Source organism: Hirundo rustica, chromosome 3 (assembly GCF_015227805.2).
Source record: "Hirundo rustica isolate bHirRus1 chromosome 3, bHirRus1.pri.v3, whole genome shotgun sequence".
NCBI classification, from domain to species: Eukaryota; Metazoa; Chordata; class Aves; order Passeriformes; family Hirundinidae; genus Hirundo; species Hirundo rustica.
Window position 1 is genome coordinate 1,553,690 of NC_053452.1, and position 17,130 is coordinate 1,570,819.

At 43.9% G+C, this 17,130-nt stretch overlaps 1 protein-coding gene and 1 long non-coding RNA gene across 2 annotated transcripts in view; one reads left to right on the forward strand and one right to left on the reverse strand.

Annotated features, from left to right (window-relative positions):
• COMMD1 (copper metabolism domain containing 1) overlaps nucleotides 1-15,937 on the forward strand; it is a 56,975-nt gene extending 41,038 nt beyond the window's left edge. The window contains exon 3 of the mRNA XM_040058547.2: nucleotides 15,343-15,937. Coding sequence (XP_039914481.1) covers nucleotides 15,343-15,450 — 108 coding nt within the window. The 3' untranslated portion in view covers nucleotides 15,451-15,937. The remainder of the gene's footprint in view (nucleotides 1-15,342) is intronic.
• LOC120750198 (uncharacterized) lies at nucleotides 5,316-7,439 on the reverse strand. Its single transcript, XR_005699928.2, has 2 exons — nucleotides 7,191-7,439; nucleotides 5,316-7,089 (listed from the first exon to the last, which is right to left on the reverse strand). It is a non-coding gene; the product is annotated as an uncharacterized LOC120750198 (long non-coding RNA).
• Nucleotides 15,938-17,130: the final 1,193 nt, after the last annotated feature.

Sequence of the window (17,130 nt, forward strand, 5' to 3'; positions counted from 1 at the left end):
GAAATTCCTTCAGGCTCCTGGAATAATGTCTGGAGTTGCAGACAGGAGACAGTCCCGTTGTTTTCAGTTCTGCCTGGTGTTTCTTCTGGTCATTAATGATCATCTCTCCTGGCATAAGGAGCTTCAAAAAGGTCTTCAAAAGACACTGGCTTTTTCCTTATTTTGGATGGGAGGAGGGTTGGTAGGACTGCTTACTGCCAAGACTTCAGTTTCTGAGGTGGCAAGTGTCCAGTGCAGGAATTTTTTTCTGTGAATTTTGAGGATCTTAAAGATTCCTTGGCCATAATCTTGGGTCTTTCACATCCCCTCGCCTTCCTCTGAATTTTAGGATGCAAAGCCTTTCTTGCAGCTCTGAAAATTCATCCAAGTTTGAGTTTGGCTGTGAGCTGCCTGCTTGTATTGATCTCTTTTTCAGCAATGACTTAAAAACAAGTCCATTTACTTAAAAACAAGTTCAGTTGTTGTCATTTGACTGAGGCAATTGATTTGTGTGGGAGGCAATTGATTTGTGGAGTTTCTCCCTGCTTCTTTAAAATCCCTTTTTTATTTGAAAGGAGAACAGTCTGGATTTATGGGTGCTGTCATTAATGGAAGGTAAATACATATAGAATTCATGCAAAGCTCACTTTGAAGGATAAAAAGCAAGTGTCACATGAGCATTTATGCAGACATTAAAGCACCATCAATATAAACATTCATAGGCAGCATCATCTCATCTCAAACCTTTTCAGGGCCTTTTTTTCTTTGAAGAAGGAACTATAATGATATTTTTGGAAACTAGATTATAGACTAGACACATTGAGCAAGCTAAAAATCCACATACAACCTGGTTCCCTGTAAAGCTTATGCAACAGGTTTGCAGCCTTACACAAACTGTTCCCGTGCTGGATGCGATACAGCTTTGTGTAACAGGAGTCTTATGTCATCTCTGCAATTTTTAAATCCATGAACAGAACTAAGGGCATTAGAGACTAAATGGGAGACTAATGACCACTGATGGATTACTGAGTTTCAGGTTTTGAAGCTCTCAGCGTGGTCTCTTGCCCTGTGAACTGGCATCTCTTTCAAATAACCAGCCCGGCTCAGGCATTAAAAGGAAAAGCTTTGCAAGAACTTCCTTGCTGCAAGGGGATTCACATTATTGAACTGGGGATGTTTGCTTACAGACACTGCAGAGCATAAAATTCTGGTGTTAAACCCAGTCCTTGATCAGATATTTAAAATACATGATTGCCTTACTGTTCTCCTCATATGAGTGGGGTTCAGCCTTCCTGACTGTGCTTTTCCTAAGCGCTTCAGGCACGTGACAGGGTCATTTAAACAACTTGTTGGCTCGAGGGAGAGGAAACTTCCAAGAAGCAGAGGGATTCGTTGCCACAGCTCTCCTTATGCAGTCAGAGGTGGCAGCTTTCTGGTGGCCCTTTCCCAGGAGAGAAGGAGCCCTCTGCTCCCCAGCCAGGCACGGCGTTTTACCATGGGGAGCCAAACTCCTGAAAGCTCTGGTTGTGTTTCTGGCTTTTTCCACTGGCAAACCTTCAAAATCGTGCTGAGGTATTGAAGGGTATTTCTGAGACAGATTTTGTTTAAAGGCTGCTTCAGATTTTACTTTCCAGTCCTAAGTTGTGTTGTCCTTCACAGGAAGTAAATCTCAGAGTGCTCAGTTATGTGCCTTGGCATAGCGGATTGTTTGCTGAAAGGAAAGGGAAGAGAATACGTGCTGATTTTGATTTCTTCAGCCAGAACTCTTTGGGGTGTGTTGGTTGGGTGATGATGTCTGTTGTAAAGGTTTTGAAGGGGTTTCTTCTCCCTCAGCAAGAAACATTTCTGTATTCGCTTTAAAGAGTGCTGGCCTGTTGTGTCACCTGTGAAAGCATTTGTACTGATGGCAAGTTCTCCCCAAAATGGAACTGTGTCTCCTTCATTTACTGTGAGCTGCTACCCTTGGTAACTCCAGGGATGGACCATTCCTCCATTCTTCAACTTCTACACCATATTTTTCCCCAACCAACCTTCTCCCTACTACTGCTTTCTTTTTGCTGCATCCGTTCCCCTTTCCCACTTGGTGCAAAAGCGCATTTAATCATTAACGTTTGTACGTGTGGCTGAAAAATGGCTTTTTTAAAGCTGCTTTTAGCTCAGCTGTAACCACTGAGCAGCACATCCAGCAGTACCTGTGGGACACCACTTGGTAAATCCTGCTGCTATGAAATGCTCCAGGTTTGCATCTGGGGGGTGGGAGTGTGTTGGGATGCTCAACCCATGGATAACGGCCCCCAAAAATGAACGGCACAATTAGGGAGAGAAGGGACGTGCCTCATGCTGGCAATAAGCCCACTTCTATTTAACAGAGCCTTAGGGCAGTGCCTGGAGCACAGGATCATCTTTTTGGAGTTGGGAAGCCTGAATTATTTTGCTGTAAGTGCTGGACACTCTGGCGTGTCACACACGGGTGGCTCCGAAGCAAAAATAGGGGTTTGTGGTTTCGGTGGGTTTTTTTTAAGGGAAAAAAAACACCCAACAACTCTGCTTTGCCCTTCATAGCTGAAAACTGAGAGGACAGTGATTAGGGCTTTTACCTAAGACAAAAAATGAGGAAAGCTGCTTTTCTGGCCATTTTATCTGATAGCAATAAATCTGATTGAGCTGAGTGCATCCGTCCATATGGATGTGGCTATTCTGAGACTAAAGAACTTCACACGGTGCTGCTGGAGCTTCAGACCTAGGTGCCAGGCTCTTTTTGCTCCTGCAGTAGTTATGTTCTGGTGGGTGAATCCACAGACATCGAATAAAACATCAAATGCCAGCCCCTCATTATAGTTAGATAAATGGGTGTTAGCTGGGGGAAAGTGTGGTGATTCATTTTTTTTTTTTTAATGAAAAGAAAATGGCTTCGAATGTTCCGTTTCTGTCTCTATTCAACGTGTTGTCTTTTGAAAGTCTAATCCCAATTCTAACCGCTGTGGGTTTTGTTATTTGAACTTATTTCCAGCATGAATATCCCTCCCAGGCTATCATTTTTTACATGCTTAAGGCTCTTGTTTAAAAATAGGTAGCTTGGAGTTTAATGCAGCCAGGTCAGTAAATAAGAATAATTTTTCAGCATTTCTCTCTCTCGATCTTCCTCATCCAGAGCTCCTGAAGGGGACCTCTGTTTTTATTGTCCCTCATGGATGAGGTTATCTCAAGTTATTATACCCATTTTAAAGGGGTGAGGGGATGGTGCAGACAGCTCTTACTGCCTTCACCCTGTTTATGGATGATCCAAAGAACAGTATCCAATTCCTGGAAGCTCTAGAGCTTCGTTTTTCATTTTGACTAATTGTTTTCTTGAAATAATGAGCAGCAGTGACTTCACAGAGCACGGTCTCCTGGCACCGAGATCATTAATGACTCACTGTATCTTTAGTAGCAGTTAAAAATACGTTTTTCCACACTTTGAAAAAGTCCTGATAAGTTTTGCTCACAAAGGAAGTGTAATGTGTGGTGGGAGTGCATGGAGATGTATTTCCTGATCGTTTTCTCTTCATGACCATTTTGAGGCACGGAATCCAAGGCAACCAAAAGTTAGCAAGAAAAGGGAGGTTACATTGGAGATGTGGTCCAGATAAAAAATATCTGGGGTGGGTTTTTTTTGTCTCCTCCTTAACTCCTCCATAGAGAAATGCGGTGCAAGGACCACTTCACGTTTTTGAGGCTCATCTGCAGTGGGAGCACTAAAATTAGTCCCCTGTTCTGGAATTCCTTGGCTTTTTTGGAGATTTCGTGGTGGAAATTTCATCGGCCACGTTCTTGAAGAGCAGCGCTGGAGGACAGGGGAGGGGAAGGGGAGTGCATTATCCCGCTGGGATAACCTGAGCAGAGGTTTCCAGCCAGGGGAATCCCTCATGACTCCTCTCAAGTGGTTCACAGGCAGCTCCATTCTCATCCCTGCTTGTTTTTTCTTGTGAGGGCAAGTGATGTAGAGCCCCTCCCTGGCTGTGCTGCTGCTGAGGATTGACCACTGACTCATTCCAGCCCGAGCTCTGTGACTGCACTCCCCTTGGATCAGCTCTTGGGAAAGATGGTGTGATAGGAAAACCACGGCGAGGTTCAAGAACGAAAATGCAAAGCTGATGTTGTCAGTCCCTGGGTTTGTTGTTTACAATTCAGCCTGAAAACTCTGCTAACCCCTTTGCAGCAGCACAGGATTCCGAGGGTGGATTCGGTGTTCCTTCTGGCAAGCACCTCTGGGCTGGTTTTCAGCCAGGGTGGGTCGTTCTGGTTTTATAGCACACCAAAGATGTATTTGATTTCTTTGTGCGACCGCCTGGCTTTCTCAAAAGGCAGAGTGGAAGTTACTGGTTTGAAAGTTACTCTTTTTTTTGTTGCTTTTTTGGTGCGGGGGGTTGCTCGTGGTGCTTCCCCTGCTCTGCTGCCACTCAACCACAAAAATCCCAAACCGCAACCGAACACTGCCACTGCATTGGTTTGAAATGAGAAGCTGAGGTCTGAAATGCCAATTTAAGGTATTTTATCAGCATTTAATTGCAGTCCTTTGTTAAGTGGCTGCATGCAGAAGTAGCACAAGCACATTAAATGGTAAATGCTGAGTTCTCTTCAAGAGAGAATTCTCTTTTTTATTGGGAATGCAGTCAAAGGAGGTCAGAAATGCCAGATTCTCTCCCTGATTATTTCAGGAGCTCCACAGTACCTTTTCATAACTCATGCTGATATTTTAGAAATATCTTTACGTGTCTACAACTTGTTTCCAGAAATGTTAATTGGGCTTGTGGGATGAAAGGCCATTCCAAATGTAAAACTGCTTCTCTTTATCTCAGGATCATCCTTTTTTTTTTTTTTTTCCCCCCAAGGAAATTAAGGCACATTTTATAACATCCAGCAGTATAATATATAGTATTATATATTGTATTTATATATATATATATATAAAAAGATATATTCATTTTATAACATCCAAGCCTACAGCGTGCTGGGCTCTGCTCTCCCTGCAGATGCCTTGGCAGGCTCGGGGAAGTTAATCCCACCAGATCTGTGGTGGATACAGATGACAGCTGACATGAGTTGAGCCCAGCTTTGCTAATTAATGTATTATTTTTTTAAAAAACCCAAGTCTCCAGAAGGGAGATGAAATGATGCTTTGGAGGAGCAGTCGTTTGGGATTTTAAACCCCACTGAGCTCCGTGTGTGTTGTAAAGGCTGGAGAAGGAAGGGAAAAACCCAGGGGTGCAAGTGTTGGCTGGTCAGTGAAAATCCCTGTTGGGCATTCAGCAGGGGGTCAGATAAAAGCAACCTTCAAGAATGGGAGGAAACAAACCTGAAAATGGAATTGTTTATCGCCGCCGCAAACTGCGTGCTAACTCCTGTGTGCTAACCTTAAAGAAAGATGTAAAAGACATGGAAAGATGTAGTAGGCATTAGCAGGGTTCGGAGAGACGTGAAAATGCTGGAGGCAGGAAGGGAAGGCAGGCAGACATTCCCTGTTCTCACTGGCATTTTGCCTTTATGTGCAGGCCCTCCAAATAATCCAAAGCTACCTCCCAGCCCTTCCTCAGGTAAGGGCTTCCCTTCCAGGGAGGCAGGGCTGTTTGAAAAGCAAGATATTCCAACCAAACCCAGGTATTTTTATCACAATGCTGCCTCTGTTAGCACCTTTTGGTCGAGAGGGCAGCAGAAAGAACAGCCATGGGTACAAACCCCTAGGATTGCCGGGGTTAAAAATCCTGCGCAGTGTTTTGATGCTTGAAAAGAGAAGAAGCACATGGATTTTAGGGACACAGGTCCACTCCCAGCTTTTACTGTAGCTCCACTTCAGGCCAGCTGTCTAAAAGCAGGCAGCAGCAGCATTTGGCATGGCGCATCATCCTCCCCTTCCCTGTTTCTTTAAGGAGGGGTGGCTTAGAGTTGTGTAATGCTGTTCTCCACCTCACCTCCGTGCCTGAAATCACAGCAGCACGCAGGTCTCTCTCATCTGAGAGCTGCTACGTGACTTCTCCCACTCAGGAGCTGCAGGGAGAAGGCGGGGAGTGCTGTCCCCGTGCCCTCATGGCCAGGATGAGGTCCACGAGGCCAAGTCCTGGCTGCTTAGCTTGCTCTCCCAGCAGGACATCTTTAGGGTGATGGGGAGGAGGTGCAACACGTTCTGTTTCTCACAGAGCGGCGACCTTACATCAGCCAAGGGGAGGCAGTCCCAAATGTGACATCTCCCTGATGCAGGAGAAATGGGCTGCGGCGTTGCGGATTTACCCTGACGCGACACGTGCCCGCTCTGCTGAAGGCTGGTGTCCAGACTCTGCGTGCAGGCCGAAAAGGAAAGGTTGCTGTGGTGGAGAATAATAAAAAAAATGAGATTCACTGCTTTAAAGGCGCAGAAAGCTAAATGAGCAACTCACATCATCTCCATTTTCCTCAGGAGAAGTGATTAAGGTCTTTTATGTTTCATTGCCGCCTTCTCCTCTTGTTCGCGATGAGAAAAAGAAAGAGACGACCAATTAAATATCTGATGCGGAGGAGCTGAGGCCTTTCTTTGTGCAGAGGTATCTCTGATTCTCATGTATTTATTTACCTATTCGGTTTCCATATGCTGAGTGGATTGCTTATTAATTGTTAAATGACTGCTCTGCAATTCACTTATGGAAATGATTTCGACTTCAGTACCGCTTGCCCTTGAATTGAGAACGGGAGGTCAACCAAAATTAGATAATTTCTCTTCAAAGCTTTTATCTTTCTGGAGAAAAATACGGTTCAACGTGATGCCTGTTAAGAGGACTGTGAAGTTCCAGCCTTAGAACAATCCTTGTGGCCAAGCTGGTTTGGGAATCTTACGGAGAACTGGTGTCCTGAGGAGACCCTTAAAGAGATTCATGGAGGTGTTGGTGCTGAGTGTAGTGCAGAGCCGGTGTTCTGCTGCCCACATTCATTTCCAGAAGGAACTGTGAAATCCCAGATGGAAGAAAACAAAGTTGTAATTTTAACCGAGGCTCCAGTGGGATTCTGCTCAGGCAGAAATGTCCTCCCACGCTCATCTCTTCAGGGTTGCACCTTCAGCTTTCGCTGGGAGCCTTTGCTTTGCTCCTCACACGAGAAAAGAGGCTGAAAAAAAAAAAAAAAAAAGAAAAGAAAAAGGAGTTATGTATTATGCAGCAAATATTACCAAGGACAAGTTCTGCTGTTTAAAAAAAAAAAAAGCAAACCTGGAGCTTTTCCTTTATTTTCAGAAGAGAGCTGCATTCCTCTGGTGTCTCCCTGCTGGCACACTGTGCTGATATTTCTGTGCATTTTTTCCGAAGGTGACTGAGGTCAGTGCAGAGATGCTCAGTGTCTTCAGCGGACTTTGCACCACGCTGAGCAGGAGCTGCTGGTTTTGCTGATAAATCCGAGCGTGGTGCTTGTCCCGAGGCTCTGGAGCAGCCAGAGCAGCGGTGTTGGAGAGGCTGTAAACCAGGCTGGACTCTGAACACGTGGCTGCCCCCTTTGCTGTGGGAGGTTTCTCGCGGTGAATCGAAAGACAGCGGTTTGCATTCTAGAAGTAACGTGGAAAAAAAAATACCAAAAAAATTGTTTAGACCAGTTGTTTTGTTTTGTTTTGTTTTTCCCCTTCTAAGCTGACACACTCAAATTACAGAAAAGAAACAAATACAGTTATTTTGGTCGCACTGAGGAGATGTGGCCACGCAACTCTTGAGTGGATTCTTTTCGACAATGAGTTGTATTTTCAGATCATTGGAAAGGTTATGGATAAACGCCATAAAAGCAGCAAAAATAAAAAGCCTGTTTGGTCTGAGTGCTTTGTCTTGTTAAATATTTTAAGAAGGAAAGCCCAGCTGAATGCATGCTGGACTGCAGGCATATTTTCAAGCTTTTGGTGCCCTGTTTATGTACTTTTAGATGCCAGTGACTTTTCAGCATCCATTTCAAGGTGGATTTACAGTTCCAGATGTGTGGGATCAGTGTGCCAGGGACAGGGGATCGGTGTTTTGGGGAGGAGATGGAGATGCCTGTCTGTTGTGCCAGCCTTGTGCTCTCCCTTCTCTGATGGTGAAATGCCCTGGAGCAAATGGATGCCTGGCATCCATCTGAGGAGAGAAGGGCTCAAAAGCAGCTGCCCTTCAAAAATTCCTTCTGAAAAATGCCATTTTGTGGGCAGAAAACCTATCTGCTGTAGCTGGGTCATGCTGATCTCAGAGCTTAGGTGAAGAATGTCGGTGCTGTTTGAGATGAGGCTCTTTGAGGGCATTACCTGTTGCCGGCAAGAGACATAAATCAGCAGAGGATTTGCCTGGCCTTTACTCACTGCTTGCAAAACTTGCAGCGGACCAAAAGAGACACCTTTGTACTTTCAGCTCAGCTCTGGGTGGTGAAGCATTTCAGAAACTGCTTCCCCCCATGTGCTCTTGTTTCAGGCAAGCCAGGGCAAATGTGCAGCGCTCAGAGAGGAGCAGAAAAGAGGGTTTCAAACACGTCTTACTCCAAAGTGCTCTCTAATCTTTGGTCTCTTCTCTGAGAAAACCAGTTATGGCCTTGACTGAAGGTGGTTGGAGTGGAAAAGCCAAGATCCTCTGGCCTGTGCCATCTGCAGGAGCCAGCGCTGTCTGCTCTCGTGGAAAATAAACTGCTTTAGGGTTACAGAACCATGGAATGGTTTGGGTTGGAAGGGGGCATTCATTTCTACTCAGCTTTTATATTTGGTGTAATACTTCTAGGCAGGACATGAATGGATTCCTGAGTCATTTGTGCAGCACATAAACGTGAAAGAGCTGTGGGGGAGCAAGAGCAATGTGTTTTGGGGCTGCTAACCAAATTATCCAACCTGCAAGCCAGTAGATATGCCAGAATCCCAAGTCCCACAGCCTCCTAAAGGTCAGGAATTCTCTGCTCAAGTTTTTGGGGTGTTATTTACCTGTGGGATCATTTTGAAATGTAGATTACTTCAGCTGTGTTGGTTGGTTCGGTATAAAAGTAATTCTTAGCCCAGAGTTCGTTGCTGTTTTCCTGGTGTTGTGTATTGCAGTGACAGAGAGGGATGTGGTTGACGCTGATTTGATTAAATAAAACGTTACATTAAAGGACATTCCTTGTGTCCTTAGGAGTTAACCAAGTGTGTTGTCTTGGTGATACCCTGTTACAAAAACATGCCTCCGTGGCAGGGAGGGTTTGATGCTCTGAGAGGGTACTTCCCAAAGCATTTAAGAAAACGTTATTAAATAATGACATTGAAACTTAATTTTGAGAAAGCGTGGGGGGAGGGTTATGATAATGAGTGATGTTTGATTTTAATTTTTTTTTTTTTTTTTGCCATGTTAGGTAAATAGGTAGGTTAAAATGTAATGAAACTTCATTCCAGATCTAAAGAATGTTCTCGCTAGAAGAGCTGGGTTTAGTGTGAAAGCAGAAGATGCATCAGTGAGGATGATGCACAGGATAGCCCAACTCCACAGTGCAGTTAAGTGTTACAGGACTGAGAACACAAAGGCTAGCCTCGGTATTGGGAGGTGAAACACGTCTGGGGAAAGCTGGAGAGCGATATTGCAGCTCCATGGGCAGAGCAACCAAACCAGCCACGGCACTGAGAAACCAGGACAGCCCTCAGACAGGGTGGGAAGATGGGGATCACAAGTGAGGAAGGGCATTTCCCCTCCAAGGTCCCCTGCAGAGGACTTGGAGAGGAGAGCACCTCACCTTGCAGTGCTTCCACTGAGAGCTGACGCAGCAGCAGGGCTTCAATAAGTGATGATGGAGCTCTCTCATCGCTGGCACCCTTGTGACAGAGCCTGCTGCCCTGCCAGAAATAGAGCTTTTCAATACTTTTTATATTGTTTTCCATATGATATATGTATAATCTACATATCTATATTATTTTTTTCTTAGATATAGTTTTTATTTTCAATTTAGTTTTTTAATACACGCTTTGTTTCAAATTTACAGTGATACAAAGGTCATTTAATTTTATTTTTTTTATGCTGACTTTGTGTGCTTCTGTGTACATTTTGGTGAAGCTTGCAGGTATTACTGTATTTTATATATTTTTTTTTCCTCCCTGGGGCATGTGATAATGACAGCAAAATCTAGATAATTCCACGAAAAAATGCAACGGATTGCAATCCATTGATTTCACGCTCCCGCATTTCTGACAACGCTAAGTTCACTATTTTTAATTCAATTCAGAGCTTCCTGCTTTTCAAAAAGGAAAAAAAACCCAACTTTTAAAACCTCTTCATGCATTTCTTCGTTAATGATTTTAGCTCAGTTTACCCCTTTGTTTAAATAGCAGCTGGCTCAAGAGTTGCATACCAGGGTCCCCAAGACAGTGTCATTAGCCTAAGCAGGTTAATTGATTTCTTTGGCATGCCTTTACACCTATTTACCTGAAGCCAGGCAGGCAGCAGAGGAAAAAATGCTCCTGTTCAAGATTAAACATTCCCCACTCCCACTTTGGGGGTTTCAGAGAGCTGGAGCTCAGCTGTGCTTTCAGGGATGCTGGAATTCAAATGAAATGTATAAATGCTACAAAGTATGCTGCCTTCTAATTAGTGATGCTGATTCAATTATGGTTGGGCTTTGTGTTTCCTCAACACTTCCTGAAAAGGAAGCTGCGCCTCCAAAAGGCACGGGGAGCTGAGGGTTAAAGCTGCATCCATAAATGCTCATTTTTCAGGTAGGATATAAAATATGAGGTAGACTGTTTTCGGGAGTAACGTAAAAGGAATGACATTACATTTGCTGTGCACAATCAGGGACCTCCTTTTATCCTCTGCAATTGTTCCATCTCCTGCAATCCTTAATCTGCTTAATCTGTGATATTACAGGCTTGATGTTACATTAAAATTATTAAAAAATCTGCAATCAAGTTAACTCTTTTAAGGGGATGTAATAATAATTTGCTTAAGAGGTTCCTGGTTCGGGTAATACCAAAATAATGGAGAATTAAAAGGCATTTGCAGATACAAATATTTGTGCTTTATTTGATATGGTATTAGGGAAATGAATTGCACTTTACATTAGAGTTTTTGAAGGACGTGATTTTAGATATGTAGCAAAAATAGCTCTGAATTGAATTAAAAATAATGAACTTAGCATTGTCAGAAATGTGGGAGTGTGAAATATGAAATCAGTGGATTGCAATCCGTTGCATTTTTTGTGGAATTATCTAGATTTTGCTGTCATTATCATGTGCCCCAGCATATCTTGCAGAATATTAATGAATATAAAAGTAACTCCAGAAGTTTGCAGTGGTATCACAACTGATGCAATGTGCTGGAAAAATCGATGCAGCATCTCGAGCTTTTCGTCATTCTGAGTTGGTTTGGGGCAACTTTTTGTGGTTTTATTTTCTTTTTACCATTTATCAGATGTTCCCGAGACGAGAATCCAAATGGCAAAAAATAAATTGCTCTCATAAACATCTTCCATATTTTTTCTTTTTATTTTTTTACTTTAGGGATGAGCTTTGAGGTCCCTTCCAACCCAAACCATCGCGTGATTGTGTGATTTTCCTGCTGAAACACAATTACACTTGTGACTTGGGAGAATATTTACAGGGTTTTATTAGAATAGTATTTACATGGAATTAGCAAATTTGGAGGAAGTGGGAGAGTTGACACTACCAGATAAACCCGACTTTTTGGCCCATGCCAGCGTTTTCTTTTCCTCCAGAGAAGCAAGCTCTTAACACTTGTTTGCAAAATTGGACCAAAAAAAAAAAAAATCAACAAGCAGTGGATTTATTCAGAAATGAGTCTTTTGTCTTTTGTGTTTAATTAACGCCCTGGAACCAAAATGACATTTTTTTTCTGCCCGTGGGTGTTGCTGGGGGAGCTGCTGTGCTGTGAATTCTCTGTTTGCTGTGGCGATGTTTTGGGGACCGGCTCCTTGTTTTATTTCTCCCCTTTCGTGTTTGCTGCCTGATTTGCTGGTAATGGGAAGAGGCAGATGCTCACCTGTGCTAACACAGCTCTGGTTTAACCAGAGCCCTGATACCCAAAATTTCCCAAAAAAAGGCAGCGCTTCTGAACTCTCCTACTTTTGTTAGTAACTCCTAGTGGAATTCTGACTTCTTTTTTGTCTCTGCTGACCAAAAAAAACCCCCAACAAGCCGGAGAGGCTGAAAATTAATGTGGGTTCTCAATCACAATGAAAGTTATGTGAAAAATGAGGTTTACTTTTTTGGTAAAATTTAAACAGTTTGATAAAAATATAATCGGAGACAGAAATAAAGGGTTAATGGCTGGGTGCTTGGCATTTAGCTAAGAGCACACCTGCTCTTTTTAATGCTTTTTTATTAATTAGTCTGCTGCATATTTATTGACTATTGTGTATAATTGTCTATAAATTAATTTTTATATTTTAGGAACTGTTTTGCACGGCTACTTTTTAGGTCCACCTTTTTAGAGCGTGCATGGTTTTTGGGGGTGATTTTAATCTGTTTTTTTTTTTTTTTATTACTTTTAATTTAGGCCTGGGTCTATACCTTTTACAGATGGCAGGTGTTTGATAGTTGCCTTGTCAGCAGTGGGGTCTTTATTATATTTACTGAATGTTATTTAGCTAAGCAGACAAGTTCACAGTTCAAGTATACTATATTAACTATTACCACTGTGCTCAGTTTTTGCTAACAGCAGACATAAAAACTGTATCCATACAGCAAAGCTATTTTAACATTACACATTTAACATTTCTCTTAATACTTGTGAAAATCCAGTATTTGTTAACAGGTACCAGGCTCTTTTGAAGGCAAATTTCGGTGACATTACAGATCAGGTTTTTACACGTGCAAGGTGGAAGCGAAATCTTTAAAACATCTTTATTCTGAGGCAAAACCTAAAATAATAGAAGAGAATAAAATCTCATCCAGCGCTCCGGGCAGCAGCTGTGTTTGCACACACAGGCATCCCAAGGTGATGCTTTTGCTGTCTTGAAGAGCGTTTTCCTGGGAATTCAAGCTGGGATAATTCCTTGACAAAGAAGCACCAGTGATTTCTCTAAGAGTGGGTCTGTGAAATGCTGAATGTTGTTGTAGGAAGCCTCCAAATCGAGGGGAAAATAATCGGAATAAAATGAAACGCCAATTCTGAGGGGCTTCTTTCTGTTGTTCCAATGTAGCGGCTAAAAGTTAAAAATAGGACGTGTACCGAAGTTGCTAGAAAGCATTTTAAGTTAGCTGGCCAAACTGGTGGAATAGAGAACAATTACGGTTTTTTTACAGTTTTCAATTTGTGAGGGTTAGTTTTCTACAAATACGCTGCGTTTTTAAGAGTATTTACCGAGGCAGAAGAGAAGTCGTGCTTCTCTTAGTCTCTCGTATATCAATATTTTTGCAGCACTCTGTTGTTGCAGCTCCTAGAAAACCTGCTTCAAGGCTTGGGGGCAGTTTGTGTTTCTTGGATGTTTTGTTTTGCAGCTCCTTTTTATAGCCCGTGCGCGGGAGTGAAAGGGGAGGAGGGGTGGGAAAATGTGTAGGGACAAACCCGCAGGAAATGGGAGCTCAGGATTTTTAATGGCAGAACTAAGTGATTTCAGCCCGAGTCATTTATTGTTGACATTATATTACAGTTTATCCATTTTAAGGCATTCACGCATTTCTTGATTGGTTCTTCTACACGTGTCTTTTAGGGAATATGATTGGTTACAGTCTTGAGCTTTTATGGCCTCCTTGATCTCATTTTTGTTGTCTTGGTGTTCGGTTTCTCAAGCTCTTCTTATTTTTAGAACAGTTCGTGTTTCCGTAATTTCTATACCGTTTTTTAAGTGCCGGTAAACAATAACGAATCCTTACAGGTGCTAGTTTGGCTGGGACACTTTGTATTCTGAGTTTTTCAGAGACATTGCTACAGGGTGTCCATTCCCACACCTTCCTGAAGGCATCGAGCTCGACCCCACATTCCCCCCCAGTTAAAGAGCTGGGCTTCAGCACTTCCAGTCCGGGGCTGATTTGGGGTTTGCTTTACTCCAAGGGGATGGATTCTTTTTTTTAGCAGTGGGAAGGATCAGAAGAGATGCCTCGTTTCCTGCTGAGGACGAGCAGGGATGCCACATTTGTGCTGCTCCTGGGGGATGCCGTGGGGAAGGAATAAGGATTTCTGTATTTCACGGCTCCGTCTTATTTTTTGTTCCATTTTTCATGGGGGGAGATAAACTGACAAAGCATTAAATAAAGCAGAAGCTCGGCTCTGAGCAGCCTGATTTACAGCCCTCCTGGGTCAGGTTTTGGGTTATCCACGTGAGAGTGGATGGGAGAGGTTTAGCTGCTTTATAGCTAAAAGAATGTTTGGTGAGTGCACTTAGACTTGTATGAAGTGGCAATGTCCTTGTGTAATCACAGAGTTTTGTGTAATCAAAGAGTTTTGTTTCGATCAACTCACATTCCTTTTGACTGACAAAACCTGAAGAGGGGAACAAAAATAAAAGTCTTTATGCATTCGACTCAGGCAAAAACATCTTCTCCAGAAGTAGGCACCTCCATCTCCTCCTGTCCACTGACCTTCCCCGTGTGATTTGGCCACGAAATCAGCTTTAGCACATCTCCAAGGGTGCGCGGGCAGCGCTGGCCTGATGGGACCTGTGGGTGGGCTCACGTGGCTCGGGGTGCAGAGCCTGAGATGCCAACAGGAGCTTGGCCTTGGAGGTCATCCCATGGAGAACCAGGTCACTGCCACTCCTTCCCCAAAGGTCAGCACAGAAACCTGCCCCTGGCTGGGGCAATGAGAGCTCGGGTTACAGAGTGCTCTTGTCAGATCTTGTCTGTGAAAGGATTTGAAACGCGTGTTACAGACACTGGGATTATTTTGGGCTGGTGAGAAAAGCTCCTCCTGCAGTGGCTGCTCGTGAAAGCCTGCTCTGGACTTTTCCAGTCAGGTCTGGAAAAAACCAAGGGTGCTGGAAGTGGGGAGATGCAGCAGGAGCTGCAGAGGCATTGGCTTTGCAGTCCCGGTTTGCAGCAGTTGCTCAGGGTGGGCTGACACTGTCTGTGTCTGCTGGTATCCATGGAGAAGCGTTTACTCAGCAAGGCTCTCGGGGCTCTGTGCTCCTCAAGGCCTCAGGGGTTAACTCATGGATTGCTTGAGATCCGACTTTTCCAGTGCTTCCTAATCAAGGAATGCTGTGAGAGATACTCCAGGATTTTGTTGACACTTTCTTATGCAATCTCCTACAAACGCTTCTGCCTCAGGCAGGTCCCACCTGGGTTTTCATCACTGATACAAATTAGTGCTCCTAATCAGACAGGAAAATGCAGGAAAATCCATTGCCAAATGGAGTAAAGCTGTCAAATTCCTCACCAAACTGTTTCTTTCTGCACAGGGATCAGATTGTAATTGTTTACCTCAAATATTGTTCTCTCTTCTTTTGTAGGAATCGGAGTTTCTCTGCCTGGAGTTTGATGAGGCCAAGGTGAGCCAGATGCTGAAGAAACTCTCAGAAATAGAGGAAAGTATGACTTTGTTGACTCAGACTGCTTAATCAAATAAAGAGATTGCAACTTACCAAAAAAAAAAAAAAAAAAAATAAAAAAGACCCTTGGTACCTTTTCATAATTCCTATTTCAGCACATAAAATAGGTGGTGCTGGTTAAATCCAGATGATAACCCCAAGAATGGGCTAAGTCCCTAAGGATTCAGTGCTTCCCAAGGGCTGCAGGAGCCAGGGGACAATCAGGGGAGCATCTCCTGGGCAGCGGGAGGTGCTGCTTTTCCAAAAGGAGCACTCTGCATGTACAGAGCACCTGATCCAGCTGTTTGCTGGCCAGCCTTCACCTCTGATGTGCTTCCCTAAAGAGCATCCACCCTCATCCCCTTCTGGCTCTTGGGCTGTGGTGCTTGGAGTGTTTGAGGGGCCAGTTTCTTGTCAGAGCACAGCTGAACTTGGCCGCTCTTAGTGCTGCTTTTCACGCTTTGGTTTGACCTGAGAAAGCCTCAGATGGAGGCAGCCACGACACACAGAGGGATGCAGTAAAAGTTCAGAAAAAAAAAAATTATTATTATTATTATTATTATTAATAATAATAATAATAATAATAATTTAGTGGTAGGAAGGCATGCTGCCTTTTACCCAGTTTTTACAAACCCCGAGGGTAACTTGTTATTGGTTAATAGCTTTCTTGTTAATTATTCTATTGGTTGGTAAAAGACATTTTACTTGTCTATCAAATCTGTCTATTCCCAGCTTGTTTATGTATTTTCTTTACCGATTCTCAGAGTACAAATCCCTTGTTATTACAGGTGCACTTATTTTTTCACGCTCAGAATAGATTGTTGTTTTAAAGGAACTTCTCCTTCTCGAAACAGCTTCATGTGAGAACTTACAAATTACTTGTTAGCTGCACTTAGAAGAAATGACAGGCCAGCTATGGCTCTGTCCACAGGAACCCAAGGTTTCCGAGTGTGTACTCGCTCTGCTCGGAATGTGGGTAGAAGAACGTGCCCTTGGCAGCCAGGCAGGCTGAGGCTTTATCGGTTAAACACTTGTGTGAGTGAAGGAATCTGCCAGAGGCTGCTCAGGGGTACAGGATGTGCACTGCCCAGCTGGCTCCTGGCTGCTGCAGTGCCCGTATCCGTGCTGGAGCGCCCAAGCGCAGAGCAGCTGCTGCCCCTGCGCTGACAGAGGCTCCCAGAAGGGTTTGCCGTTCCCTGTGTTTCCCTTCAGGGCTGTGACCTTGCCCAGGGTGTCCCAGCTTCACACTGAAGTGGCTCAGCAGGAGCTGGAGGCCCTGAGCATTGTGGAGAGCAGGATGGAAGGCTCTCCTTCCAGGAGGGCTGCCTGCTGCTCCATAGAAAGGTGCCAGTCCTGGCTCCTGGTTTGCCCTGTCACCTGACTGCAAGGTGTACACACATTTGTTGGAGGCTACATCGCTTCTTGCCGTCTCATATTCGCTTCGCAAGCGACCTCCTCCTGAGCTAAAATTACACTGAGGGCTTGGACCGATACGGGGATGACAACATCAAATGTTCTCGTGCCATAACTACAGCACTCATCGCTTCTCCTAGAGAATTTATTGCTGGTGGAGTTGCCAGATTGCACTTGGATGCGAAATCTCTTCAGAGCGAGGGAAGGGCACCTTTTCCCATCTGCCTGGTCAGAAGGGAAAACGTCCCTCGAGCCAATTTGTGTCACTGCACGGGGAATTAACATTTCCTTTGCCGT